The sequence below is a fragment of the Aythya fuligula genome, chromosome 15, assembly GCF_009819795.1.
Source record: "Aythya fuligula isolate bAytFul2 chromosome 15, bAytFul2.pri, whole genome shotgun sequence".
In the NCBI taxonomy this organism is placed as follows: Eukaryota; Metazoa; Chordata; class Aves; order Anseriformes; family Anatidae; genus Aythya; species Aythya fuligula.
The window spans coordinates 15,642,719-15,669,890 of NC_045573.1; the positions used below are offsets into that span (position 1 = coordinate 15,642,719).

The following is a 27,172-nucleotide window of genomic DNA, read 5'->3' on the forward strand; positions in this document are numbered from 1 at the left end:
CAATGCTACCTATTAATTATAGGTAGAGTCTTCAGAAACGACTGTAGGACCTAGCAAGCATTCTGCAAGTTGCTACATTTCCCAAGACTCTGTGCCTTTAACACTACAGCAAGGGTTCGGTTTCAAGTCCTATCCAAAGATCTTGATTTTGGATTTCCAACTTCTGCAACGGCAGAGGCTTGACACAGTGCTAAGCTCTGTGCTGCGCTGGGCCTGGCTACTTTCCATTGCCTGTGTCAAAAAAAAAAAAAAAAAAAAAAAAGAAGTTGCTAAAGTTGCTGCTTCGTGTTCTATGTAATTGAATTTGTCAGAATTTCTTGAGCTATGCATCAAGGAGGCCACTTGGATGTAAACAGTGTAAGTCTAGAGCAATGGACTAGATGTGTGAGAAACCGAAGAGCTTTAAGCACAGTGCAGGACCCGGGCATACAGAGCTTTTAGTATCCCTTTTTACCAAACACAGGAAGGCCAGAACAGCGATAAGTCAAGAAGAACAAACAATGAAGAGCAAGTGCAACCCAGTCCCTGGCCCCAGCTGAGGTACAAAAGCACTGGTCTTATTGAGGGGGAGAGAAGGGTCAGGTTTCATCATTTCCTCTCCCAACTAAGACAAAAAAGGTGTAGGATTTATCTTCTCTAAATTACTAACTGCCTCCCCACACATTCCTTTCAGCTTCGGGCCAGCCAAGTAAAGGAGATTAACACTGATGCAAGGAGAAAAAAGAAGCATGAGGAGCTATATTAAATCCCTCCCATACTGTATGCCAGATCTGTGAAAGGATATCCTCCCACCTACAGTACAGCTACCACCGGAGTAAATGCACAGCAGGAAGAGGCTGCAAAGGGTTATGGACACGGATTTATCTCCACCTTAATGAAAACATGGGATGCTATTGACAGTGGAAGAGTGGGAAACCCTTGTTCCGTGATGGTCTATAAAACCTTGTAGCTGGAGTTGGACTGCAGCTGGCCGAGGTCACTCAGGTGCCAGTGGTCCAGTGTTGGGACGATCTTGGCCCCTATCTGCCCACGTACCATGCCATCCGCGAGGGGGAAGACATTCAGAGAGTTAGGACGTTCCTTCCTGCTAAACAGAGAAACAGAGAGAGAGGGAAAGCCAATCTGTTAGCTGCTTACAAGGGTCTTACACAAAAGAAACAACACACCAGCCTATGTGAAATAATTATCATTAGAAACTGAGTCACACTCCTCACTTAGCAGCTGTGTGGATTCCCAACCCCACACCTCCAAAGGGTTGTCTGTTCAGACCCAGGGTGTCTATTGGTAGAGCCACGAATCTTCCTGGGGAGAGTCTAAGAAGGCAGAGGCATTCAAATGACCAAAACAGGCAAAAACAACTTCACTATCAGTATAAAATATTGTGGGGAAATGTAAAATGCAGAGAACTGAGCTGATTTAAGCCAGTGTATCCTCTGAGAAATGGAGGTGCTGTGAGCTTCAGTAGACAACTCCCACAAAAAAAAAGAAAAAAAAAGAAGATCCCAAAGATTCTAGAGATGTCATCACTGAAACAGGAAAGAGGCTTAAGTGAGACATCTACGTGTCACTTTGTATATTCCACCCCAAATCTGATTTGCACCAACAGCAGAAATCAGTGGGTTTTGGATCACTTCAAATATTAAGCAAGACAAGTAATACTTGGACTCTCTGATCCCCTCTCCATATCCAATTATAGCTCACTGAAAATTCAGAATTTAAAGGAAGTTATAAATGAATTCATATGGCCAGATGTCTGTAACTGCATTCTCTTCAGCCCCCTCCTTTATTGCAAATGTAGGTGATTAGCTAGCTTGGATCTGATTCTGAATATACAAGCTGGTACACGTTTTGAGACCAAGTTCTAGTGGGAAAAAACGTAGAGCAATCAGTAGAAGTGGAAAAGGCTGAAACAGCATGCTGAAACCAGCATCCACTTTCATGCCGGAGGCGCAAGACCGTGGGGACAGACCACAGCTCCGCTTAGTGCATCGCCCCAGCAGCCTCTGCTAGCTGGACTAGTGGCCTTTGAGATGAACTGAGCTGATCCTGTGTGGCATTAACCCAAAAAGAGTTTAAGTGATGGTTTGTCACCTACTCCTGGATAGGACTATTCACACTTCACTGCAGGTTTCTGCTTTCTGGTGCAGAGAGTGATGAAATCTGCCATTCTGTACACCAGCATTTATAACAATAGACCTTTATGTACCTTTCTTTAACGATACTCAGCACTGGTTTAAATTGCTATGCAAAAAATGTTTGGCTGTGCATAAAGTAGTCAGCTCAAACTGCCCAACTGCCAATGTTAAGGCTTGGAAATCAAAGAAGGAAGGTGTCTAATCAGCACTGACACTCCAGAAACAGGGTACTAGTGAGCATCTCCTCAAAAGACAGAGATGTGCTCCCCTTCCCCATCAGGCTCCAAGCCAACGCTGTGCAGTGGTGTTCCTAGACACAGAAATAATTTTTGCTAAGACTCAGCTAAGCCACAACCACTTCATCACAGGGTGGGACTGGATGACTTCCACAGCTCCCTTCCAACCCAGCCTGCTCTGTGATTGTGATCTGTGACTGTGGACAAAAGGACTGCAGCAGCACCTAAGGCAACCCCAGGGCTTACTCACACACACTGACACGAGCTGGGGCACAAGCCAGCTCATTTATGAAGAAAGAAAGTGAAATGTCTAACAGAATAGAAACGTGTGGAGAAACCAAATAGCCCAGCCTTCCCATTCTCAGCAACAGAGCATGCTGCTCCCTTGTGCCACTGCAGCTTCTGCTGAGGAGTAACTGCTTGCTGTGGCCCATCTTGGGAGGGAAGAGAAGGAAGAAAGGTGTTTTCAGTGTGGTCCAGAAAGGATATTTGGAATGCACTTTTCCTAAGAATCTCCATTAACATTTTCTCCTGAAAATCCTAAAGGTTCATATACGGAAGTTTCATAGATAAACCCTCTTACAAAAGCAGCACATGTATATGAATTTTAAAGGAACACAGATCACAGACATTATCTGACTGTATTCACTTTTGCTTATAGAGAACACACTATTGCAGTTTGCCCAAATACTGATTTATCACCTCCATCCTGCCATTTACACCTGCTCCTAATAAGTCAGGATGCAAGATTTGTGACAAATCCCATTTACCTCTGAATGGCTTCCTGCATTTATCTCTCCTTATCCTGCCTCTGACACTGAAACTCCGAACAGTTTCAAACAGCTGTTTTAAATTTATAAATAACATGCTAGGGAAATTTTTCCCCTTAAATGAAATATTCACGCTGGCACTGTACCCATGAAAAGTATCATCAATTATACACAAGAGATTGTTAAACGACTCAAAATTAAAAATTAGAGCTTTATGCCACAAAGACAAAATTCCTACTTTGACAGTTAAAGACATAACTTCTGAAGGGTCCCAAAGATTCTATCCTTTGTCAGTTAGAAAAAAATATATTTCAGGCCATTTTCTGAGCTGCTTTAACTATTAGTTTTTTATCTTCCTTCTTTCTTCAAGTTAGAAGGGTGGTCCTAAGGGATTCATTCTTCACAGCTGTATGTAATTGGAGAAAAGTCCCTAACGCTCTAAAACATTATTTAAAATAATTTATTTCTACAAAACAAGTGGTACAGTTAGACTATCTAACAATATGCTATAAACGCTTTTGTGATTAGAGTGGTATGTCCTAATGTGGCAACACTGCCATATAAGAAATACCAGCCATCCCAAACATGCTGACAGATATTGAATTATACTTCCTCTTCAGGTAAGCCTTATTAGATTTCTTTTGCGAGCCCACAGCTTGTTTCTACATTCTTATGAAAACACATTTAACATGCTAGGAAATGTAGCACCATGCTAAACAAAGAACAGAGGTATGAAGTCCCAGCAGCAGCAGAAGTTGTAGGATCTTCAGGAAGGTTGCATCAGTTTTAATGTAGACTGTTAGGAGAACTGCATTCCAAATTTCCTTTCTGAATTTTGTTGGAAACACTTTCCAGCCTCTTCTGCATCTCCCAGAGAAGAGCAAAAACTGCTAACTTAAGCTTTGCAGTACTGGGGCTGACTTTGCCAGTCTTCAAAGAAGTTTAGAGTATCCTCAAGGTTGGCATAAATTCTGAGTGCTCACTACAGCCCTTTGTACTTTTACACACCTAAGCCTTTCTGGTACAGGGGGACTCAACACTTGGTTAGTTCCACTTCATGTTACAAGATAAACAGCAAACACTTCTACAGAGGTTTGCAGTAGCCAAAACCTGGGTGAGAATGCTCTTTCAGTAACATCCTACAGCTTATAAAACTTAACAAAACAAAGTTTGTCAACATTTAAAAATAAGAACTGCCCTCTTTGTAGGCTAAGGGGGCACAGAACTCACTGCCTAGCCCAGAGTCAGATGTGCTTTCTGAGAATTACTAATGACATACATTTTCTGCCCTGCTTAGAACATATGCGTATTTTGTACTCTTTCAATAAAATAAGGGAGAAAATAAGTTCTGGGAAGTGAAGTGTAAATATCCAATTGCACAAGGCTGATCCTGTTTTGGTACAAGCTTCTTCTTGATGTGGCAGCTTGTTGCCCTCCGTTTGCATCAGTTAAGGGAAGTGGCACACATGAGCAAGTCTAATGCAAATGTCAGTAAACAAAGAGGGCAAACAGGCCAGAACAGTACATTTCCAGCACCACACCACTGCCACTCAACTGCAACCTCCAAAACCACGATTAACAAAATTAAGGTGCAACAATAGAATTTACCTTTTCCTCCATGACTGGCGATGACTGCAGTGACAAACATAACAGCCAAAACACAGCAGCAATCACACAAAAAGCAAGACAAAAAGAAAGAAAGAAAGAAAGAAAAACAACTATTAGAGAACAAAGGTCATGCAAACATGCAGCCCTACAAGAGACAGTGTAAAGAGACAGTGTATGCATGCGCCCTAAATCGCGCTATGTGAAGGTGTGCAACACACTCTTTACCCTCTCAGGTGGCAGTAAATACCCCAAAAGTTCTCGCACAAACTTCTCTCAAGTGACAGACAAACACACTTTGGGTACATATGGTCTTACGCAAATATGCACCTTCAGAGCCTACCATACATAAAACACCCAAGCACATTCATGGATGAAAATAGGAAATGATACCTGTGTCTTCCCCAAAACATCAGTGCACCAACAAACACAAATAGTGGTGTTCGTCCACACACAGCTGTGCGGTGACACAAAAACACATCTTTAAATGCTTGTGCCCAACAGGTAAACGCAGCACATGCTTGAACAGTGCAAAGCTTGAAATGAAGGAACAAGTCCCACTTCCCACTGGTTGTTCCTACAAACTCAGATAAAGGCCTGTCAGGGACTTTCACAGAAATACAGTGCTGCTTTTCTTTTTTCCCTCTTCCAAGAGACTAGCAATATGCCACACTTCAAAGCATTCATCCAATACAAAGAAGCAATTCCTGAAAATTCTTGAAAATGAAACTTTTGCCCTTCAACCCTTAGAATGGTGGCCCTGCAGGTAAAACCAACAATGCTTTTCGCTATCCATCTCTTTCACTGAATGATGACATAAATTCACAATTAATTTTAGCTTATTTGAAAATTCAGGAAGGGAAATCTCATTAAAACCAATTTCTACTGCGTACTCCAATCCAAACTTGGCAGGTGCATACGCATAGTGCCTATTTAAGGAGGGAGGCCCTGAGCATGCTTTTGCCTACAGCACCTTTAGATTTTATCATCTAAGTAACTGCACAGATATATTCTTATTTACAGAAGGATAAGTGGGAAGGGAAACAAACCTAACCTACTCATACCATTACAATTGTGACCAGGATTAGACTGGGGCAGTTGTAAACAAAAAAAGTAGTCTGATGAGGATGTCTTTATGAACATCTGCTCTCACACTCAGAAGAGCACCTATAATCTACTGGCTCTTTTTATACCATGTCTCCTCTTTCTAGAAGAGGAGGAGAAGAGACCCATCATACCCATCTCTTTTACCTAGAGACGGTACTATCTGTCTTTTGATATTTTTCCTACATAGATTTTTATATTTTGGACAGTTCATTTGGATATTAAGTATAATCTGCAATCAGGCAATGGCTAGGATGCCAGACACCAAACACTGTCTTCTGTAATTGTTTTTGTTCTTCTAAACCATTCTCTGTTGGGACACTGATTTATTGGTTTGCAGAAACATAGTACTGAGCACTTACTATTTAGATCACTGAACAACTACCACAACCTTTATTTCATCCTCTCTAGAAGGAATACTGTAAGATCCTATTTTCTGAAAGGACTATTTGATCCTCAGAAGAGGAAGGGTAATTAACTGTGGCTTTCCTTCCTTTACGTACACACTGTAAAAAGGTTTTGGTAGCCTTACAAATGAGATGATAAATACTTTATCAACCAAATAAATGAAGGATCTCTTTTTGAGGTACCAATATACATGTACTCCCGCTGCAAATTATTCTTGCAGCCAAGCCTACAAAAGTATTTTTAATTGATAGCGAATGTAATGAAGTAACACTACTCACTGTTGTTTGTTTTTGTTTTCCCCTGGGGGAGCTTGAGTCATGCAGCAATTGTGATTTAAGTACAATTGTCATTTTAGAAAAACAGATCCAGAGAGAAGGCATGTGCAGTTGACCAAATTTCAAGTTTTGAAATGCTTGGGATTTCCAAGACTATGGAAAGAGCTCATCCAGACCAGAATGCTCCTGGTCCAATTCCTTATAGATCTGATTAAGAACTGCACTATAAATCAGACAGCACATGTAGAAGAAAAGCTAGATGAGTCAGTCTGCCTTTCAAGTTGAGGTAAAGGCTGTTTAAAACCATGATCTTGCTCCCCCAAGATGTTGCTGAATCTTCTCTGTCTAGTGGATGGCTAGCTGTGGATGGGTAGCTGTGCTTCTCTGCACAACAAAAGAAACAGAAGCACATGTGGACACTTTACTTCCAGCTACATTGTGCCATGTCTGCTCAGCAGCTCACAGCCTACCCAGTCTCCACCTGAGACATGGAAAGAGTAGCAAGATACAGATGCAGACATCAGCACGGCTGCTCTTTCTGTAAAATGTCCATGAATTTCAGATGGGCAAGCTCAGCTGGACTGAAAATGTGAGAAACAATCAGCAGCCAATAACACAGGCTCGAGCGAGGATCTCAGTGAAGAAGCATTTTTATTTGCAATTGCAATGGCAGGCATCCTGCAAGGAGGAGCGTGCTGCAGGAATGCATCATAACCTTATATCCCCTATTACCTGACGCTTGATTCCTCCCATTTCCTCACTGGTGGAGTACTACAACATACTAGACTCTTTTTACTACGCTGTGTGTGTAAAATTTTATTTGTCCAACCTTTAATTTTTCCTTTCTCCCTTTTTATTTTTAATTCTCTCACGACTGGAGGGGCCTGTGATTCTTTGTTTTTGCTGATTTTGCAGCTGCTTGTTTTTCTTTGCCGTCCTTATTTTGGAACAGTGGGACCTTCCACTGTCCCACTGTGTGCTTAACACCCTGGCCACATACTGTTATGCCTGCACAATCACTTTCGAATATGCAAGGTTAGTAGAATTTTCCACTGCAAAAAGACAACTTTAAGTCTCATAACAAGACCTAGCCTACCCTGTTTATCCTCTACCACAGAGTGTCTAAGAGCTTGTGTAAAGTCATCTGACAGCAAAGGCACACAGTGCAGCAGAAGCCTCAAATACGTATGTTTTTGTAGTAATTGAGCTCATTTTCCTTCTGCATCCTACCTTCCTTCCAACAACAGGTCTATGGAAGGCTTTGCACCGTATTTTCCACATATGCAATGATGTTACATTGCCAAAAGTTGTGAACAAAACTATTAATGCCATCAAACTTGTGTGCACACCACAGGGTCACAGAACCATCTAGGTTGGAAGAGACCTCCAAGATCACCGAGTCCAACCTCCGACCTAACACTAACCAGTCCTCCACTACACCGTATCACTAAGCTCTACACCTAAACGTCTTTTAAAGACCTCCAGGGATGGTGACTCCACCACTTCCCTGAGCAGCACATTCCAATGCCTAACAACCCTTTTGGTAAAGAAGTTCCACCTAATATCCAACCTAAACCTCCCCTGGCGCAACTTCAGCTCCTTGTCCTGTCACCAGGCACATGGGAGAACAGATCAACAATACCACCAGTACAGAACCAGAAGATAAGCCCCCCAGCCCAGCAGGATGCCCCACCTTCCATTCATACACACCACTCGCATAAAACAGAGTGCTAGCTGGGGAAGGAATATCAAGGCTGCAGTGAACCTGGAAGGAGTCTCAGGCTATTTACCAAATGTTCTAAAAATTCGTGGTTTTTACTACTTCCTTTTTGCATCCTTCAAACCTCTTTCATGTGGGGAGGCAGGGGGCTGTCTCTTTTTCCTCTCCCTTTTTCATTCTTACAATACTATTTCAGCAGTTTGAATTCAGCCTTCCCCAGAGCCGTCCAATTCAGCAAAAGGAAGGCACTGCTTCTAGGGTACTTGTATTTCTTAAGCCAAAGCCTGAAATTTCCTTTCTTCTTCATTACCTCAAACCCAACTGACATTTATTCTTGCTATCTTTCTTCATTAGTGATTTTGCTCTTTCTTCACATCCGAATTCTGCTTACTGCTCCTCTTTCACATTTCCTTATCCCTAAACGGATGATATCATTCTCCCTTCAAAAATGTTCATGACTTTCTGCTTATCAATTTTCCTAGTTTTGTCATATCCATGTCTTCTCCCAGGCTGTCCTTTGTGTATAGTCTGACATGCCATACCTTTTCTTAGCCTAATGCTTTCCAAAGATTTGTTTTTTGAGAGAAGCATAGCAGTATTAACTAAATGAAGTTCGGAGTTATTAAGAAAGACCAGTCAGACGTATTTTCTAAGACACAAGACAGGACACACCTATCGGGCAGTCTTTTTTGAGTAGTCCCATACAGCTGCTATTCCCCTAGCCAACAATGCTCTAATCCCATCGCAAAAGGCTACCAGATCTGCCAAGGCGCCGTTTGCCCTCAGTGAAGCCATGCTGACTGCCACCAGTCACCTCCTTATTTGCCATGGGCCTCCACGCAGTTTCCAGGACGATCTGCTCCATGATCTCACCAGGCACACAGGTGACACTGACTGCCCTGTAGTTCCCCAGCTCTTCCTTTCTTCTCTTTTAAATACGGAGGTTATGTTTCCCCTCTTCCAGTCAGTGGGAACTCCACCAGACTGGCACAAGTTCTCAAATATGATTGATAATGGCTTAGCAACTTCGTCTGCCTGTTCCCTCAGTACCCTCAGATGCATCTCATCAGGTCCCATGGATCTGTGCACCTTCAGGTTCTGTAAATGGTCTCCATGCTGATCTTCTCCCACAGCAGACAGCCCTTCATTCTCCAAGGTCCTGCCTTTACCTTTTGGGGCTGAAGTTATGTGGCTGGAGCTCTTGCTGGCCAAAAAGTCTAAGACTTTGGCCAAAAAGTCATTGGGTACCTCAACCTTCTCCATATTCCAGGTAACCAGGTCTCCCATTTCCTTCTGGAGAAGGCCCAGACTTTCCCTACTCTTCCTTTTATCACCAATGTACCTATAGAAGCCTATCCTGTTGGTCTTGATGTCCCTGGCCAAATTTTATCCTAACAATGCTTCAGCTTTCCAAACCTGATCCTAGGCTGCTCGGACGATGTCACTGTATCCCTCCCAGGCTACACGCCCTTGCTTCCACCTCCTGTAGGCCTTCTTTTTCTGCTTGTGTTTGGCCAGGACCTCCTTGTTCATCCATGCAGGCCTCCAGGTGTTTTAGCCTGAGTTCCTCTTTGTCAGTATGCATTGCTCCTGAGCTTGGAGGTGACCCTTAAATATCAACCAGCTTTCTTGGTTGATATTTTGGTATATTACCATATTTGATATTTTTGGTTTCTTTTCTCTTACCTCCAGGGCTTTGTCCCATGGTACTCTATCAAGCAGATCCCTGAGGAGGCCAAAGTCTGTTTTCCCAAAGGCCAGGGTAGCGAGCGGGCTAGTTTAAAGCCCATTAACAGAAATAATAATTTGTGAGACATAAAAATCGCCACAGAAAACGTATTTTTTATGTCTCAGTGGCTCAATAGGTTGTGCTTATTCTGAGTAGATTTATATGATGTTTTGTTTGATTATTACTTCTCTAACCAGTACTTATGAAACATTGCTTTTTTTTTTTTTTCTTTCTCACCCCAAGGGCAGTATTACTGGTATATAAAACACATCTGTAATGAAATCAATGCAGTTGCAACTTTTGTGCTTTAAATTTGGTCTAAGACTACAAAATACTAGGGCTTTTGTGTACTGAACTTCATTACTACTACTGTCATTCTTTAAACAAAGGCTGTTTCTATGAAAATGGGGGAAAATCACTTTCTTTCTCATAAGTAGGTCTATTGGGTGACTGACCTGCAGAAATTTTCCCTTGAAGAAATTGAGGAAAAGCTTTTATAATGGCTAATGGATTTAATTGCCACAGTTTTGCTGGCTATCACACACATGCACACAGGCATTCACACAAATAAATACTCTCTGCCACCTCCATTCAGTTTACAGATAAACCTTTTACATGCTACCTGAGAATACAAACATATTTTTCCAGATGTCCTCCACCCATGGCAGTGTGATAAGGTCTAAAGTTTCTAAATGAACACAAAAAACTCCTCTGTCAAACCTTAGAAAACTTACCTACAACTCACCCACAACCATTACAAAAAACTTCAGCTACAATCCATGCCCAGAGGGAAAGATCCTTCTTCTGGTTTGTTTCTCTGTCAAATACGTGCACTCAGTTTACAAGTTCCTGGATGGCATATGTTATATGGAGAGGTTATGGCCCTACCTTCTCCCAGGTACACTGCTCTCAGTTTGATTATTTCCGCCAACCTGCTGCATCTTGGATCGTTCAATGTGCTCCACGTAAGTCTGGATCATCTGCGAGGAGAAAAAAAATCCATGAGCCAACCACAACAGAAAAAAAGACTCAATTTCTGCTTTTGTTTGATTTTCTCAACCATCCGTTTCTCATTTCCCTTTTTCTTAAAGAACAAAACAAAACAGGTGAAATAAGATGACACTCCTCAACTTTGCTCTTCTTCTAAGCTGATGACATAATTGAATGGAATAAATTGACAGAAAATCAGTCAGAAAATTATGTCAGAAATGACTTAGGATTAACCAAGAACCATGAAAAAACATATTCAAAATTAATGTAAAAGGTATCCTGGAGGCTGGTTAGTAGCAGGAGATGAGGCAGGGGGGCTCTCTTCATAGAATAAAAACCTGGTGACTTTGCAAGTGACCTACAGAGGTTATCTTGTCCAACCCCCCTACTCAGGAAGGACCATCCAAAGCAGGTTGCCCAGGACCACACCCAGATGGTTTTTGGGTATCTCCAAGTATGGAGACTCCATAACCTCCCTGCACAAACTATGCCAGCACTTCATCAAATGCACAGTAAAGAAGGGCTTCCTGAGGTTCAGACAGAGCCTCCTGTGTTCCCTTTTGTGCCCTTTGCCTCTTATCCTGTCACTGGGCACCAATGAAAAGATCCTAGCTCCATCGTCTTTTCATCCTTTCTTTAGATACACCTGATGTTCTTCAAGATTCAGAAGCTCTAGTTCACTATGGTAAAGATGAATTTTTTGACATGATTTTATGGGCAGGCTAAGAGTTTGTTTGTTCAGAAATAATGAGATGATAGCCTACCTCTGTGTGACGCTGATGTAAAGCATTATACTCTTTCTTCATTTCTGATTCACGCTCTTCCAGTCGTGAAACTATCAAGAAAAGATTCCAACCATTAGCTAACATACAGATCAGTCTCCCCAGAGCAACTAGAGAAGTTTCAAAACTTATACTACAAAACAGGCACACTTTGTTAGAAATGAACTCTTATCTACTGAATGAAACAAACCGAAACAGAGTAATGCAGATTAGAGTCTCTGGTTTTCATTACAAACTTACTTCATGGGTACCAGCATGTTCCCAAAACAGGCAGACTGGGCGGTGCAATAGAAGTGCAGAAAAAGAGCACTAGCCAGGTACCCTATAAATGTGGTGGTTTATCAAATTAAATTATCCTCTGGGGTGGGTGCCTCCCAGCTGTTTGAGTACAAGAAGCATTAGACAAAACATGATGGGAACTTCAACCAACAAAATGCAGCTGCACCTGTTAAGAAAGCACGTGCATAAAAAAAAAGGAGGTGCTGTTCAAGCGCAAGAAGAAACTGGAAGCCAGGTACAAAAAGCTTTACCAATGGCCCAAATCTTGCAGATGGAGAGACTAAGCACATTCCATGCCAGAGAAACACTGAATCCTCTGATAAATTAGTGTATCTATATCCCATCCTTTAGATGACTCAATTTTATACCTAAGAAAGGGATAGCCAGAGATTTCAGCTTTTGCGTAAGTTACATTAAAACAAACAAACAAAAACATGAAATATTTGCACAATAGCTGTTGCATGGTCATATAAGGCAAACTGTATAATCATGTCTGGTGCACAACTTTGCTTACTCTGATCTGCATAGTTTTTGGTCTTCAGCTCCAACTGTCGAGTCTGAAATTCAAGGTGTTCCACTTGGATTTGTAGTTCTTTCTTCTCCTGCTCCAGTGCATCTTCAAACTCTATAAACTTCTGTATAGGGAAAAAACAGGAGGCAAGAATGAGAAATAAACATAAAATACATTTGCTCTTTATGACTTTGCCCCTTCTCTCTTCCCTCATTAAAAAAAGCATAAATTTTAGAAGAGGAGATAAGAATTTCTACGTACTGGAAGTAGTACAATAGCATTTAACTGAGCTGAAGAAGGTATCTTACAAGAGAAAGTAAAAGATGCATTCTGTGTATAATTAACATATAAACTATGGTCCAACATAAACCAGTAAACCAGTGCAATTCTATCATCTTCAGTAACATTTTTTTTTCTCATGCCAGGTGGAATTTTGATGCCTGTTTATTTTATGTCAGAGAAGACAAATTCTATGTCTACGGTCATATATTAATGACTACGTATGTCAGAAACCTTCTTCAGAGTGATTTGTGTATTTGTGCAGTTTTAGAAAGCTCTGACTGTAATTCCTGCTGTGCGTAGGTTTTGCAGGAAATCTGCAAGTCTTGTAGAAAAACCTATCCACAGCTGTCAGACTTCATAGTGCCTTTGCAATCCACTTCCCAGAGCTTTAACCAGAGGTTAGAAAAAGTAAAATAAAATATAGAGAAGAAAACTAACAGTTAAAACTGTAAAAATTAGAGTAATGTTGAATGAAGTGATTCTGTAACTCTTGAGTCACTGAGAAATTCCAAGAAGTCTTACTTTTGACAATTTCATAAGTTGTGTTACAGCCTGAATCAGTGCAGAAAGGAAGAAGTAGCTGTTGGGAAGCAAAGCTTCCCAGCCTGATGAGAACTTGCAGGAAGGAAATCCCAGGGAGCCTTCCCCCAGCCAGACACCACTAACCCCAGAACTTCTGACATCTCTTCCCCCACTCCTCCTCTTCCATGCTGGCCTTATTGGGGAACCAGTCATAGGCAAGGAGCTCAGAGTAACCTCAGTGCCCAGTGATCGTTAAATACCCCAGCAATGAACTGGAGAAAGGCTCTGGTATGTGGGAGCCGACCAAACATGACCAAGTAAGCGGAGGAAAAGATTCTCGCAGCAGAATTTGATGAATTTATATTTTGAAAGAAAAGGCTTGGCTTGCCACTCTTGGCAAAGAAGGCAGGGAAGGGATCATCTCTGATAACTCTGATTAGCAACAACAAAGTGTCAACAGCACACACAGCAACACAGGTTACTTACTGCAAAGCAGTAAGAGCTGAAGGAAGGATTTTTACACACATACTAACCTCGTTATGAAATCACAACAAAATAGTACCTAATATCAGGCTCAGATTTCTGTAAAATGTTACTTTCGACCAGGGACTTTAGTCATTCTCTATATCAGATGCTATCAATGTAGAGCAGAGAAAAAAATGCTAGAAAAGTAAAACACACAAAACATTCCATTTAGCTCCACTATAGTGGACTGATACTGTATGTGACTCTAGATTAGAGCTGTAGTCACAGCTGCTTTCATGACACATTTAAACTAAACGTGGCCCCTGGAAAGCAAATGCCACCTTCAAATCTCTAAGTATATTTAAGCAAGCCTAGTTTTCATGTTGTACGTGGGCCCATGAATGGTTCTGTACAGCCAACTAACATGTACCGCTGCAATAACTTACCATCAGTATTACTAGACTAGGAAACTCAATTAGTTCTGATAGCATTACCCACCACAAGCACATGGAACAATCCATACAGCTCAGAAGACATTTGTTCTGTTACCCATGCACACCCTCTCCACAGCAAACCACATGTAAAGCACAGGACCACCACACTTACAAGGAAGGTCACTGAAGCTATCAAACCAGCTTTAGAACAAATCCTTTCCTGACCTCGAGGATCCAAAACTTCTCTTTCATCTCTACTGTGCCTCATTACATTATTCCTAAACAGCAACATCCATGGGAGGTAAAACCACAGCACCAGCTCTCCTCTCAGAGATTACATGTGCACATAATCATACCACGCTGCAGGGTGTCTTTTTTCTCACTTCATGTCTTCCATTTAGACAAACTGCAGAGACCACTGGAGCAGCCCTACAGCCCCTTATTCAGAGCTGCATAGGAAGAGAGCGAACAAAAAATAAAGGGGAGATCTCTAATCTACATTTAAGATGTTTTCTTGAAAAGAGCAGGCCTTGGGAGAGATAACTCAGGATTATGAAGGGCAAACAGCTCCGAAGCACGCTTTGCTGCCAGCCCTACAGCTCCTATTCTCGGTATGCCTGCAAAATGCCCCTTAGGTTGGGTTCTGACAGACTCATCACAACACGCGTACAGTGAACTGCTGAAATCTCTGTTTAAAACCATGAACACTGGGAAGGTAAGATTGCTTTCACCCTCCTCTGTACCCTGCACAGGGCAAGTACTGCCCTCTACAAACAGCGACTCCCTGCAGAGCAGAGCAGTCCCATGGAGCAGCAGCAGAGCCCTCAGCCCGTCTCTTTGGAGACTGCAGCAGAAGGGGACGTGGCAAATACAATTTTAAAGAGTAAAACCTCACTGGACTCCAGGAGACACAATCTGGTTGAAAATCATTTAATAAGATTCCCACAGAAATTAATGCAATTAAATATAGGGAAATACTCTTTCTCTGGGGTTTGTTAAAACCCATCACATGAAGCAATACAGCCATTGACTACTCTCAGGTAAGCCACGCACACATTTTCCGTTCCTTTTACTGGAATTAGCAGCCACAGCGGAGACGTCACGATGCTGGTGAACTGGATCCTCTCTTCAGGTGACTGAAAGGTCCCATCATTTATCATTCCTGTTGACTTTAAAACCCTTCAGTAACTTCATCTGAACAATGAGTCAGTTTTTATTCCTACAACCTGTATTTATAGAAACATGCAAAAACACTTTGGTCATGTCTTATTTTTCCTGCACTCGCTGTTCTGCAGTGCTTTTAATCCTTAAAGGCGCTTTTAAGTTTCTTTTCCATTCTGCCCAGATGTATTACAACACATTTTATTTTCCCCATAGCTTTTTTGATGCAGTATTTTCTAGAAATACCAGAAATGTTAATACCTTTTTTTCCTCTCTATATTCTTAAAAGAGTTACTGGATATCTCAGAGGCTACGCATAGACTTTTTCATTAAATTTTAAGACTGTACAAAGTTTTAGACTTTTAAGTAAAAGCATTTTCTCTTTGAAATGTCAATTCAACATTGAAACCACTTAGTCATTAACAAATATCCAGTGATCTGCTTTGGGGATTTTAAAAAGGGCAGATTTTTTCTTGAAACTCTTTCCAGAATAACTATATCATTTCACACCGAGTGAAAAAAAAATAACCATGACGGTTTCACTGAGCACAGACCTAACGAAGAAGTTTAACTGGGCTTGGATGACTGGTCTAAGCTATACCAAAAAATCTATCTTCCTCCACCTGCTCTCAGGGATTTGCTGGAACTACTCCACGGTAAAGCTCTGCTGACAAACTTAATTACGACCAATTTCTAAATCCACATCACATCTCACGTCTTCAGCTTTCACTCTTGCTCAGCTCTTTTGGCTCGAGATGCCCACCTTTTCCTAACTCTCCATCCAGGATTGTGCCACCCTGCTCAGGCAGGAATCATGTTTTTAGTGGCAATAAAAATTAACTGACTTTAAGGAAAATAATCATGTATCTCTGGGCAGTAAATTAGGAAGCAAAAGAAGGTACAAGACCAATTTTATTCCCACTACGCAGGTCATCTTTAAAAGGATTCCTGGATTTGTTACTGCTGTTTGGGCTTAGTTCAGAGAAACTGAAAGCTTAAGTCTTCTCAGGCCTGTCCGGGTCCCTCTGGATGGCACCTTCCCTCCAGCGTGTCCGACCCCACCACACAGCTCGGTGTCACGGGCAAACTTGCCAAGGGTGCACTCAGTTTCACTCTCCATGTCACCAACAAAGATGTTCAACAGCACCGGTCCCGGTACTGACCCCAGAGGAGCACCACTCGTCACTGGGCTCCACCTGCATACCGAAGCCCTTTGACCGCAACTCTCTGAGTGCGGCCACCCAGCCACTTCCTTACACCAAGCGGTCCGTCCATCACATCCATCTCTCGCCAATTTTCAGACCAGGATAGCATGCAGGATGGTGTCAAGTGCTTTGCACAAGTCCAGGTAGATGACACCAGCAGCTCTTCCCCTAGCCAACAATGCTCTAATCCCATCGCAAAAGGCTACCAGATCTGCCAAGGCGCCATTTGCCCTCAGTGAAGCCATGCTGACTGCCACCAGTCACCTCCTTATTTGCCATGGGCCTCCACGCAGTTTCCAGGACGATCTGCTCCATGATCTCACCAGGCACACAGGTGACACTGACTGCCCTGTAGTTCCCCAGCTCTTCCTTTCTTCTCTTTTAAATACGGAGGTTATGTGTCCCCTCTTCCAGTCAGTGGGAACTCCACCAGACTGGCACAAGTTCTCAAATATGATTGATAATGGCTTAGCAACTTCGTCTGCCTGTTCCCTCAGTACCCTCAGATGCATCTCATCAGGTCCCACGGACCTGTACACCTTCAGGTTCCTTAAATGGTCTTAGATTTGGTCCATCACTCTATTACTGATGTCACCCACTAAACCATGTCCCTAAGCACCACGTTCAGCACTTCCTTGAACACCCCCAGGGATGGTGACTCCACCACCTCCCTGGGCAACCCATTCCAATGCCTGACTGCTCTTGCTGAGAAGAAATGTCTCCTCATTTCCAACCTGAACCTCCCCTGGCACAACTTGAGGCCATTCCCTCTAGTCCTATCACTAGTTACCCATGAGAAGAGGCCAACCCCCAGCTCCCCACACCTTCCTTCAGGTAGTTGCAGAGAGCAATGAGGTCTCCCCTGAGCCTCCTCTTCTCCAGACCAAACACCCCCAGTTCCCTCAGCCGCTCCTCACAGGACTTGTGCTCCAGGCCCTTCACCAGCTTCGTAGCCCTTATCTGGACATGTTCCAGGGCCTCAATGTTCTTCTTGTTCTGAGGGGCCCAAAACTGAACACAGCACTTGAGGTGCAGCCTCACCAGAGCAGAGTACAAGGGGATGATCACCCCCCTGGCCCTGCTGGCACCACTATTCCTGATACAAACCAGGATAATGTTGGCCTTCTTGGCCACCTGAGCACACTGCCGCTTCATGTTCAGGCGAGCATCAATCAGCACCCCCAGATCCTTTTCCTCTGCAGTTTTTCAGCCTCTCTGCCCCAGGCCTGTAGCACTGCATGGGGTTGTTGTGGCCAAAGTGCAGGACCCAACACTTGGCCTTGTTGAACCTCATCCCACTGGTCTCTGCCCATCAACCCATCCTGTCCAGGTCCCTCTGCAGGGCCTTCCTACCCTCTGGCAGATTGACACTTCCCACCAACTTGGTGCTGTCTGCAAACTTACTATGAAGCTGACTTACTGGCTGGAGTGGCTGAAATTCCTTTGTCCTGCTCTTCAGGTGCTCTCCTGGTGACCCATGAGCCTTTTCCAGGCTTTGGGCAACTATCACTGACACCACCATCAAACTGGGAGGAGCGGGATGTATTGGGGTTCCCCTCTCCCAGCAACCCTGGTTTAAAGCCCTCAAATGGATCTTAAAAAGAAGTAACAGCTCATATTGTTTGCTCAGAATAATTTTACTTGAAAAGTAATTTTAATAACACACTGCTATTTATGAACATTAATAAACGTCATATGCTTAAGTGACAGAAAGAGGATGAAGGATCTATGTTAGAGGATGAAGGATCTATGTTTATGTGGAGGATCTATGTTTGGATATAGTATTTTTTTCCCCCCTCAAAGATTACTGAGAATCAAGCAAGCTTCCCGCAGGGCAAAGACTAACAGGCACTGCATTTGAAAGCCTGATTCCTCATAAAGAACTGATTCAGAAATACGTACCTCATGGTCAGGTGCTATTGCCTATCACTGTTCTGACAATCTTCTTAGGATTAATCAAACTTGTAAACTGAAGGATCTCCAAATGCGTTTCATATGATCAGTGTAAAATTCATATAACACATTAGAAAATAGTAGAATAGCTGTTTTTAGTCAGTATTGTTCCAGTAACCATTTGTCAGCTATAAATACCTCTAATATGCTAAATATATATATATATAGTTTTTGCATAGAAGAAACATTCTGTACAAAAACATGTTATGGGGGAAACATGTTATGGGGGAAACAAAAAAGGCGAGGGAAGGGCACGCTACTTCTGTGTTTACACAAGTAATACCTTGGAGTTAGGCAGAGGAAAAATACATTTTGTATTTTAGCTTTTAATCAGCATTTGATCCACTTGATATTTACATAGCTCATCCAGTATAAAACAATCACCCACAAGCTTCAGAACACACCTCCTGTGTACCCCCAACAAAACCCTTCCAAGAGATTGTAAAACAAATGATCTCGTTTGTAGTTAAGATTTGACTATATTTGCTTGAATGTCTGCTGGCAAACTCTTATTCTTAAATCCTCTGGTACCTGTACATCAGACTTCAGACAAGCTTGGCTCATCACCGACAGAATGACATCTCTCTCCTGCATCACAAAACCAGAGCCAAGTGGTCTGCCACCGAGAAGGATCCCCCAGGAGATGAGGTCCCAGGACCAGCACTGTGTATTTATCAAGATGCTTCTCTGCTGCCAGCCTGGCTTTAGTTCACTCTGTTATCCCAGATCCACAATCTGTCAAATGTCTGCTGCTATTTCTGACCAAGTGACACCCAAACAGGGAAGTGAATAATGGCAGACTGCTGTCCATACTACTAAAATCACACTGCAGGAGATGGGAAAGTGGTCATTGCTTCCTTTCCTGCTCCTGTCCTTCCTCAGCCTGACACAGTGGAAGACCTGCCTGCAGAAGTTTAAGAGCAATCTAGAAGTCCAGCAAGTAGTTCTTCAGTGCAAGGAGGCAATTCTCTACCCTCCCGTCTGACTAGACAAGAGACACCATTTACTTGTTTCCCAGTGAACGTCCCCAAGCCATCTTATAGATACTTCATCCCTTCCCTGTACCATTATCATCTGCATTAGCATTAATCACAGTCCTGCAGCAGGTGACAGGTAACACAAAATCACATCCTTGGCTTACAATCCTATTTGGTTTTATTGCTACAATTTTCTGTAAGGAAAGCATGTTCAGAATCAAAAGACTTCCACCTTGCACACAGCGCACACACTGACAGAAGGCTGAATCACAGACGAGGTTATTGCTGTTGCTACGGATAGCTTGTAAGAGTAGTTTACCAGGTAAGAAAGAAAGGAGAAAAATGAGAACTTACAACCAATGCTTGCCTACTTAGGTATGAATCTGGAACACAGTTCTCCAGGAACAATTTTTGTTGTTGCTTATTTTAAATATATGGAGTTAATTTTATCATCTTCAGTGTTATGTTTGAGTCATAATTTTCAACACTGTATTAAATTCTGAATAATGTTCAGCTCCTGTCCCTGACAAGAGACATAAATATGAGAAAAGATTATTAATACCCCAATGATTTCAGGTTTGCCTCACCCAGAAGAGGTGATCACTTGACAGATGCTCACACTTGCATTGCCCTTTACTTCTGAATAGTTAAATGGATTTCTTTTGGAATCATGTAACAAGAGGGAGGTAAGTGTCACAAATGTGACACCTAGTATTAGCGGGCTCAGTAGAAAACCATCAGTACAATCTTACAGTATTTTTCAAGATAACAAAGAAACGAGTTACTTCAGGATCAACATTAGTAAATCAACACAACAATAGAGGTGGACTTGAGTTAAATTGGAAGAACACTACAGATAGGTACAGACACAGAACCTTACAGATTCTGCTGCTCATTCTGTTACCACAATCTGACACTGCCCACAGGCATCGGGAATGGAAGAGCAGGAGTTTGAAAAATGTAAGGACAGATCTTGCACATGGCTGGTTGTGAAGTTAGTCTGCATTTCACGCTTGCCAGTTGCTTTCAACTACATTTCGTGAAAAGCATCCAAGTGATATGCAAAGCCTTTCTTTCTCTGACATCTGTTATTCCTGACTGCTTTTCCCCTTCTGACACTATGAGGTCACCATCAGGCTGCAGGATCTCCCATTTAACCAGCTATCCGGGAGTTCCGATTTCAGGGTATGGAAATGGGAAGTGCCTTCCCAGACTGCCATCGTTCCAGAAACAGAAAATACGAGGCAGAAAGGGAGAAAGCATTCACAGTGGAGAACACCAGAAGTTTGAGCACAGAGCCTCACTTTCAACACCTTACCTCACCATCTTGTTAATTAGCCAAAGAGGGAGGGATCATATTTAAAGCATCCCTTAAACTGGGCTGAGGGCAGTTTTCAGAAGTTTTTCTGTTGCTTAAGATGCTGACACAAGCTAGTGAACTTGCAGTATTGCCACCCAGTTGAAGAGCTCTTTAAATACCTCACATCCCACAGAAACCTGTGGAAATCACAGCACACAGCTCTCCAAAGATCGCTTTTTGCCAAAACAGTGATTTGCTAACAAAACACCAAAGGCATCTCCAACGATTTCATAAATACAAAACACTGGTAAGCAAAAGCGGTGTTACTGTAAAATAACAGTGCAACCAGCAAACCTTCAATAGGAACTGATGGCCACGGCAACGTGCTGTTGGAGTACAGGTATGTTGCTTTTCTTCGAAGTGGGATAGTGACACTCACGGATCTCCTGCACGTTCCACAGCAACGATGCCATCAAAGCACTTCCACAGCCTCAGCCAGGTCTGACTGGACACTGACAGCGAGAGAAGCCTTTGCCAGCTGCAGCACAGCAGACTGCTGTAACAAGCACACCAGTGCCTGTCTCCTCATTCCTGGAGCTGAACAGAGGCCCAGGGACTGACTCAGGCAGCGCCAACGCATCACGCCTAGAAACAGACCTGCTACCACAGGAGGAAAAGTTATTTACAGCTCATAGCCGCATTTACTGAGACCAAGGTTTCTTTAACCATTTTCCAATGCTCCCAGGCACCGGAGTGCCCCTGTGCAGAGCACTAACTACAAAAGCCATTTATTAGGGGATCAGACCTACTAAGCAGCACCAGGGACTTCTTTTTACACCACGCATACGTGCATGGCAAATGAACATTCATTTAAAAAATTCTAACGAGGATTAACTCATGCTGCAAATCGTTAATTGGCTTTGCTACTAACTCACTCTTTGTTCACCTGGACTGCCACTACCTTTCCCGTGCAGTACGTAAAATCACACTGGAAGCGGTTTTCATGCAATGAGATGCCTGCAGACCAGCGCCACACCTGACAGAGATCCCCATCACTCTTCTGCACTCCAGGAAGCAATGCTAATGTACCACGACCAACCCTGCACTTCACATCTTACAGGCTGTGGAAGCTTTTACGTGCATTAACACTTGCCCAGTCATCTAAGAGTTACACTCCGCATACGACTGTGAATCTCTGCAGACGACCATACTTAGGGCACAGAGAAAAGAGGTTTACATAACACAGAATGTCTCATTAATGATGGACTCATTAAAACTTGTTTTCCTTGTGTTTTCTTTGCTGGTGTCTCCTAGAGCCTTCCTTGTCCCTGTTGGAACTCAGCCCCTTCCTGAGCAGACACCAGGCAAGCAACATTTGCTGAGACTGGATGGGAGCCCTGTAAGGGCAGAGAGGAGCCAAACCCATGTGTGCCCAGTCCCACACGCTAAACGCTCCACATGGCTTAGCGGCAGCCCTGCTCTGCCAGCCTCTTCTGCAGGTAGGGCCTTCAAAGGCCTTTTGGAGAAACGCCAAATGATTTTCACAAGAAAAAGATACTGAGCCTTTCTGTTTTCCCCAAATATTGCTGAAAGTGGTTAGCACCGTGTGAGTTATTGGGGTAACTGCCTCACACTGCTCACATAAACTTCGTCGCAAAAAAAAAAAAACATTAAAAAAGACTCACAGACTTACAAAATGGTTTGGGTTGGAAGGGACCTTAAAGATCACCCAGCTCCAACCCCCTGCCATGGGCAGGGGCACCTCCCGCCAGACCAGGTTGCCCAAAGCCCCATCCAGCCCGTCCCTGAACGATGCCATGTGTGGGGCAACCACATCTCTGGGCAACCTGCCCCAGTGGCTCTCTACTCTCTGAGTGAATAATTACTTCCTCATATCCAATCTAAACCTACCCCCTTTTAAAGCCAGCACCCCTTGTCCTATTGCTACGATCCCTGACAGAGTCCCTCCACAGCTTTCCTGTAGCCCCCTTTAGGCACTGGAATGTGCAGGGATAACGTAGGAGAACACTCACTTGTTCTCATAAGAAGTACATTATCTATTCGCTGTTTTTTTTGTTTGTCTGTTTTTGTTTTGTTAAAAAGTCTCTTTGCAGACACTTTTGCCCACTTCAGTTCAACTGTGCATAAGAATGACAGAATACTTTTTAAATCTCGGCAAATGGCATTCTGCTCTGGTTCCTGAGCATCGCTTGCAGGGACTGCAACTGTTGTCACTTCATTTTTTTCCAGGGACTTGGAACACATGAAGAAAACGCTAGAGAGATGCTTGAGAGTAGAAATCTACCCAAGTCCAAAGATGCAAGATCATCCCAAATGTGCTGTTCCATTTCCCATCTGAAGTCCCATTCCCTCCCCCCTTCATCCAATAAATATTGGGCTTTCAAACATTTTTGTTTCTCAGAAGCAGCAAAATACTGGCTCTGTGGAATATTTAATAAGTCAAGTTCCAAGTACTCCGTCACTTTTAAATCCTTACATGCTTTCATAAGAACTGTAAAGATTGTTTATTGATTTTATTAATTAAAATATCAGACCATTAATACATAATTAAAATAAGGAGTAAAACTTTATTTGCCTGATTCTAGCTTTTGGCATTAGTAACGGACCATTGGTGCCCCCCTCATCTTTATGTTAGCAAGATTCTTGCAAGTCATTATTAAGGAACAAAAACACTTTTACAGTGTTTTACAGTTCCGGAGTTCAGAAGCTATTTCATTAATTACCTCTCAGCAAATCAGAATATGATTCATAATGATGACTACTGAAGTTTAAATCTTTTGCTTGCAGTTTAAAAGATGGCAAAAGATGACTTTGCAACTAGTTTTTTGGAGAAGTGTAAATGATATGGCAGGCGATGGACTTTTTCTACCACCAGTGCTTTAACCCATCTCACAGCCCATTACTATTACTTTAGCAGGCTAAATAGCACACCTCAGGCTGGCAGACCTCATTTATGGCCAACAAGATGCTCTTGATTTCGGCAGAGACAGGCACACGTGTAGCGAGGGGAGACAGTGCAAGTCATCTCCCCTCTCTTTTGCGCCTACGCCGAAGCCGAAGTCTCTGCAGACCAAGGATCTGTCACCTTCCATCGGCAGGGTTGTTCTCCCCACCATCCACTTGGCCATCCCCTGGCCCAGATGAGCGCAGTGCTCACAGGAGGTAAACCTGTGCTCCAGGGAACTGCAGACTCTAACTCGGAAAACTATTGTTTCCCAATGTATGGTTTTGGAAAAAAAAAAAAAGAGTTTCAAAAATCAGATCTGTAAATATAATTTTTGCTCCAAACAGCTTACTGCTGGCATTGAAAGGGATGTTTGTCTGCACTAGACTGCTACAGTGAGGCAGGCCACCATTTTCACATCAGCTTGACATGGCTCAAGAAATTAACAAGAATAATTTTTGTTAAACCACAAACTAGTACGAAATTTCAAGCCACCTATTTGCTGCCGGTGCTGTAGAGTGCATTCTTCAAACTGACAGCGCCGCAGCTATTTCTGATTCATTCTCCTTCCCCCTTCCGAGCGGGCGGCTGGGCAGCCCCCGTCCCTGCCCGCTTGGCTCCAGGCGCACGGTGATGCAGGGGAAAAAGAGCCCGGCTGTGCGCGCAGCCGGCGGCGGGGCGATGGCCGCTCCCGCAGGAGGCAGGGGGCAGGGGGCCCCCCCCGTGCGGGCTGGCGGCGCTGCCCGGCACCACCGGGGCCCAGGGGGCCGCGCTCTCCCCGGCCGGGCCCCGCCGGCCCTTCTAGAAGCGCCCCGCTCCCCCTCACGGCCCCGGCCTCCCCCCTCCGAGGATGCGCGGCCCCGCCGGCCGCCGCCTCACGGGAGGCCCCCCGGGACCCCCGGCCCGCCCTCGAGCGCCGCCCCCCGGGGGGAGGCCCCCGCTGGGCGCTGGATGCCCGGCGGCGGGGCCGAGCGGGGGCCGGGGGGCGCCGAGGAGGCGGCGCGGGGCGGGGCTGGGCCGGGCCGGGCCCGTTAGGCCGAGCCCGGCGGGGGGGGGGGGGCTCGGCGGGGCCGCGCTCACCTCCTCGGCCTGCTTGCGCAGCGCCTTCTCGCGCTCGTACTGCGTGAGGAGCTGCTCGTTGTCCTCCCGCAGCAGCTCCAGCTCCACCTCGTGCTCCTGGTTGTCGGTCAGCACCGAGTCCAGGTTCTCCAGCACCGTCACCACCAGCGGCATCAGCTCCTTCACCACCTCCTCGTCGTAGCAGTGGATGAGCCGCTCGAACTCGCGGTAGATGCTGTTGGCCAGGCCCGACACCCGCTCCGACATCACCGAGCCCGAGCAGTAGTCGTCGCCCGGGTACCCCCCCACGCCGCCATCGTCCAGCTGGATCTCCAGCATCCTGCCGGCCTGCGAGCGCCGCGCCGCGCCCTGCCCTGCCCTGCCCTGCCCCGCTCCGCTCCGCCGCTGCCGAGGCCGCCGCCGGGCTCTGCTCCTCCGCCGCCGCCGGCCGCCAATGGGCGCGAGGCCCCTCCCCGCCGCGTCACGGGGCGCGGAGAACGCCCGGCACCGCACGGCGCAGTCGCGGGGCGGGAGGGTCTCGGGGGGGGGGCTCCTGGCCCCGTCGGTGTTCCCTCAGTAGCGCCCAAAGCACGTCTGCTTGTCCTGGTCTGGGCCCTAGGGCTGAAACATTTCAGGGAGAGCAGTTGTCCTAGGCCCGGACACATCAACAAGCCAAAGAGTGGAAAGGCTTCTAAATAAATGCTGTGGAGGCCAGGCCAGAAGCTACTCGATTCTTCCCGATTCACACTTGGGGTTCTCCATCACCTAGCACAGATGTGAGGTGTGCTACCTGATCTGTCTGCTGTTCAGTGTGAGGTCTGATTAAGGAGGAATCCTGGAGGAAGGTGGCATCTTCCAGACCAGAGAGTGTTAGAATCTAATTGTGCAACCCAATTACTAATGCAAAACTTCCAAACATGAGTTTTTTCCTTGTGTCCATGAAAATCAGGGCACTCCTTTACCTCCATACATGTTAATGGTTTCAATTTAGGTACTCAGTTATACTTCCCCAGGTGAGGCAGCTGTAGCTTCTGCAGTGAAAGGAGACAAGGCCCTATTCAGACAGGAATACTGTCCTGCAGCACCATCAGAGATTGTGCTCTTGTGTCCCTGGGGGGCTCACTGCCCATTTGAGGGTCTCAAATTACTTCTGAAGTACAGAAGAAGCTTCCTACAGGCAATTTACAAATTAGGGCTACAAAAGTGATTAGGGGACTAGAGCACCTGTTGTATGAGGACTGGCTGAGAGAACCGGGCCTTTTTAGCTTGGAAAAGAGAACTAAGCAGAGACCTCATCAGTGTATATGAATATCTGAGGGGAAGGTGTCAAGAGGATGGAACGAGGCTTTTTTCAGTTGTTCCCAGCAACAGTACAAGAGACAATGGGCACAAACTGAAGCAAAGGAGGTTCCATTTCAATATGAGGGGGCACTTCTTTGCTGTGAGGGTGACAGAGCACTGGGACAGGTTGCCCAGAGAGGTTGTGGAGTCTCGTCTCCTGGATTGCTTATGCCCTGCCATGCTGTCCCTCCAACAGGAATCTGGGTGGCTGAAGTCCCCCATGAAGGACCCGGGCTTGTGAGTGCGAGGCTGCTTCCATCTGTCTATATAGGTTTGCATTTGCTTGATCTTCTTAATCATGTGGCCCATAGCACACTCCCAATATCATATGTCCAAACTAAGCCTCTCCTGGTGTAACTTCAGGCCATTTCCTTGCATCCTATCAGTTGTCACCTAACAGAAGAGATAAACACTGCAGCCTCCTTTCAGGTATTTGTAGAGTGTGATGGCATCTCCTCTCAGGCTCCCCTTCTTCATACTAAACAGCCCCGGTTCCCTTGGTTGCTCCTCAGAACACTTGCTTTGAAGTTTACTACCTAAAACTAGTTTTCTAGATCTACTTTAACACTTTACAGGATCAGAACTCCACCATTTTCTCTGTATTATATTGTTTCATTTTTTCTTTATTGATACCCTAGCAAGATTTTCCAGAACAATTACATTCATGGTAGATATTAACACCAAAAATACATGCAAAGTCTAAGTTCAGGGTATTTTTTGAAAACAAGCATGTGGAATTTATTAATTAGAATCACAGAATCACAGAATATCCTGAGTTGGAGGGGACCCATGAGGATCATTGAGAGATCATCATCCTGGCTCCACACAGGACCACACAAAAATCAAACTGTATTTTAGAGTGCTGTCCAAACACCTCCAGCAGGCTTGGTGCTGTGACCACTGCCCTGAGGAGTCTGTGCCAGTGCCCGACCACCTCTGGGTGCAGAACCTCTCCCTAACCCCC

At 44.5% G+C, this 27,172-nt stretch overlaps 1 protein-coding gene across 24 annotated transcripts in view; it reads right to left on the minus strand.

Annotated features, from left to right (window-relative positions):
* The window catches only part of MAPK8IP3 (mitogen-activated protein kinase 8 interacting protein 3), a 69,049-nt gene extending 43,801 nt beyond the window's left edge, over positions 1-25,248 (minus strand). For 12 of the 24 annotated variants that reach the window (XM_032197663.1, XM_032197652.1, XM_032197655.1 and 9 more), the window contains exons 1-6: positions 24,889-25,248; positions 12,548-12,668; positions 11,737-11,807; positions 10,871-10,962; positions 4,750-4,773; positions 1,036-1,087 (exon numbers count right to left, since the gene is read on the minus strand). In XM_032197663.1, coding sequence (XP_032053554.1) covers positions 1,036-1,087; positions 4,750-4,773; positions 10,871-10,962; positions 11,737-11,807; positions 12,548-12,668; positions 24,889-25,206 — 678 coding nt within the window. In that variant the 5' untranslated portion in view covers positions 25,207-25,248. The remainder of the gene's footprint in view (positions 1-1,035; positions 1,088-4,749; positions 4,774-10,870; positions 10,963-11,736; positions 11,808-12,547; positions 12,669-24,888) is intronic. The other 12 variants (XM_032197666.1, XM_032197662.1, XM_032197664.1 and 9 more) reach the window with 4 other exon arrangements.
* Between the last annotated feature and the right edge of the window lie 1,924 nt (positions 25,249-27,172).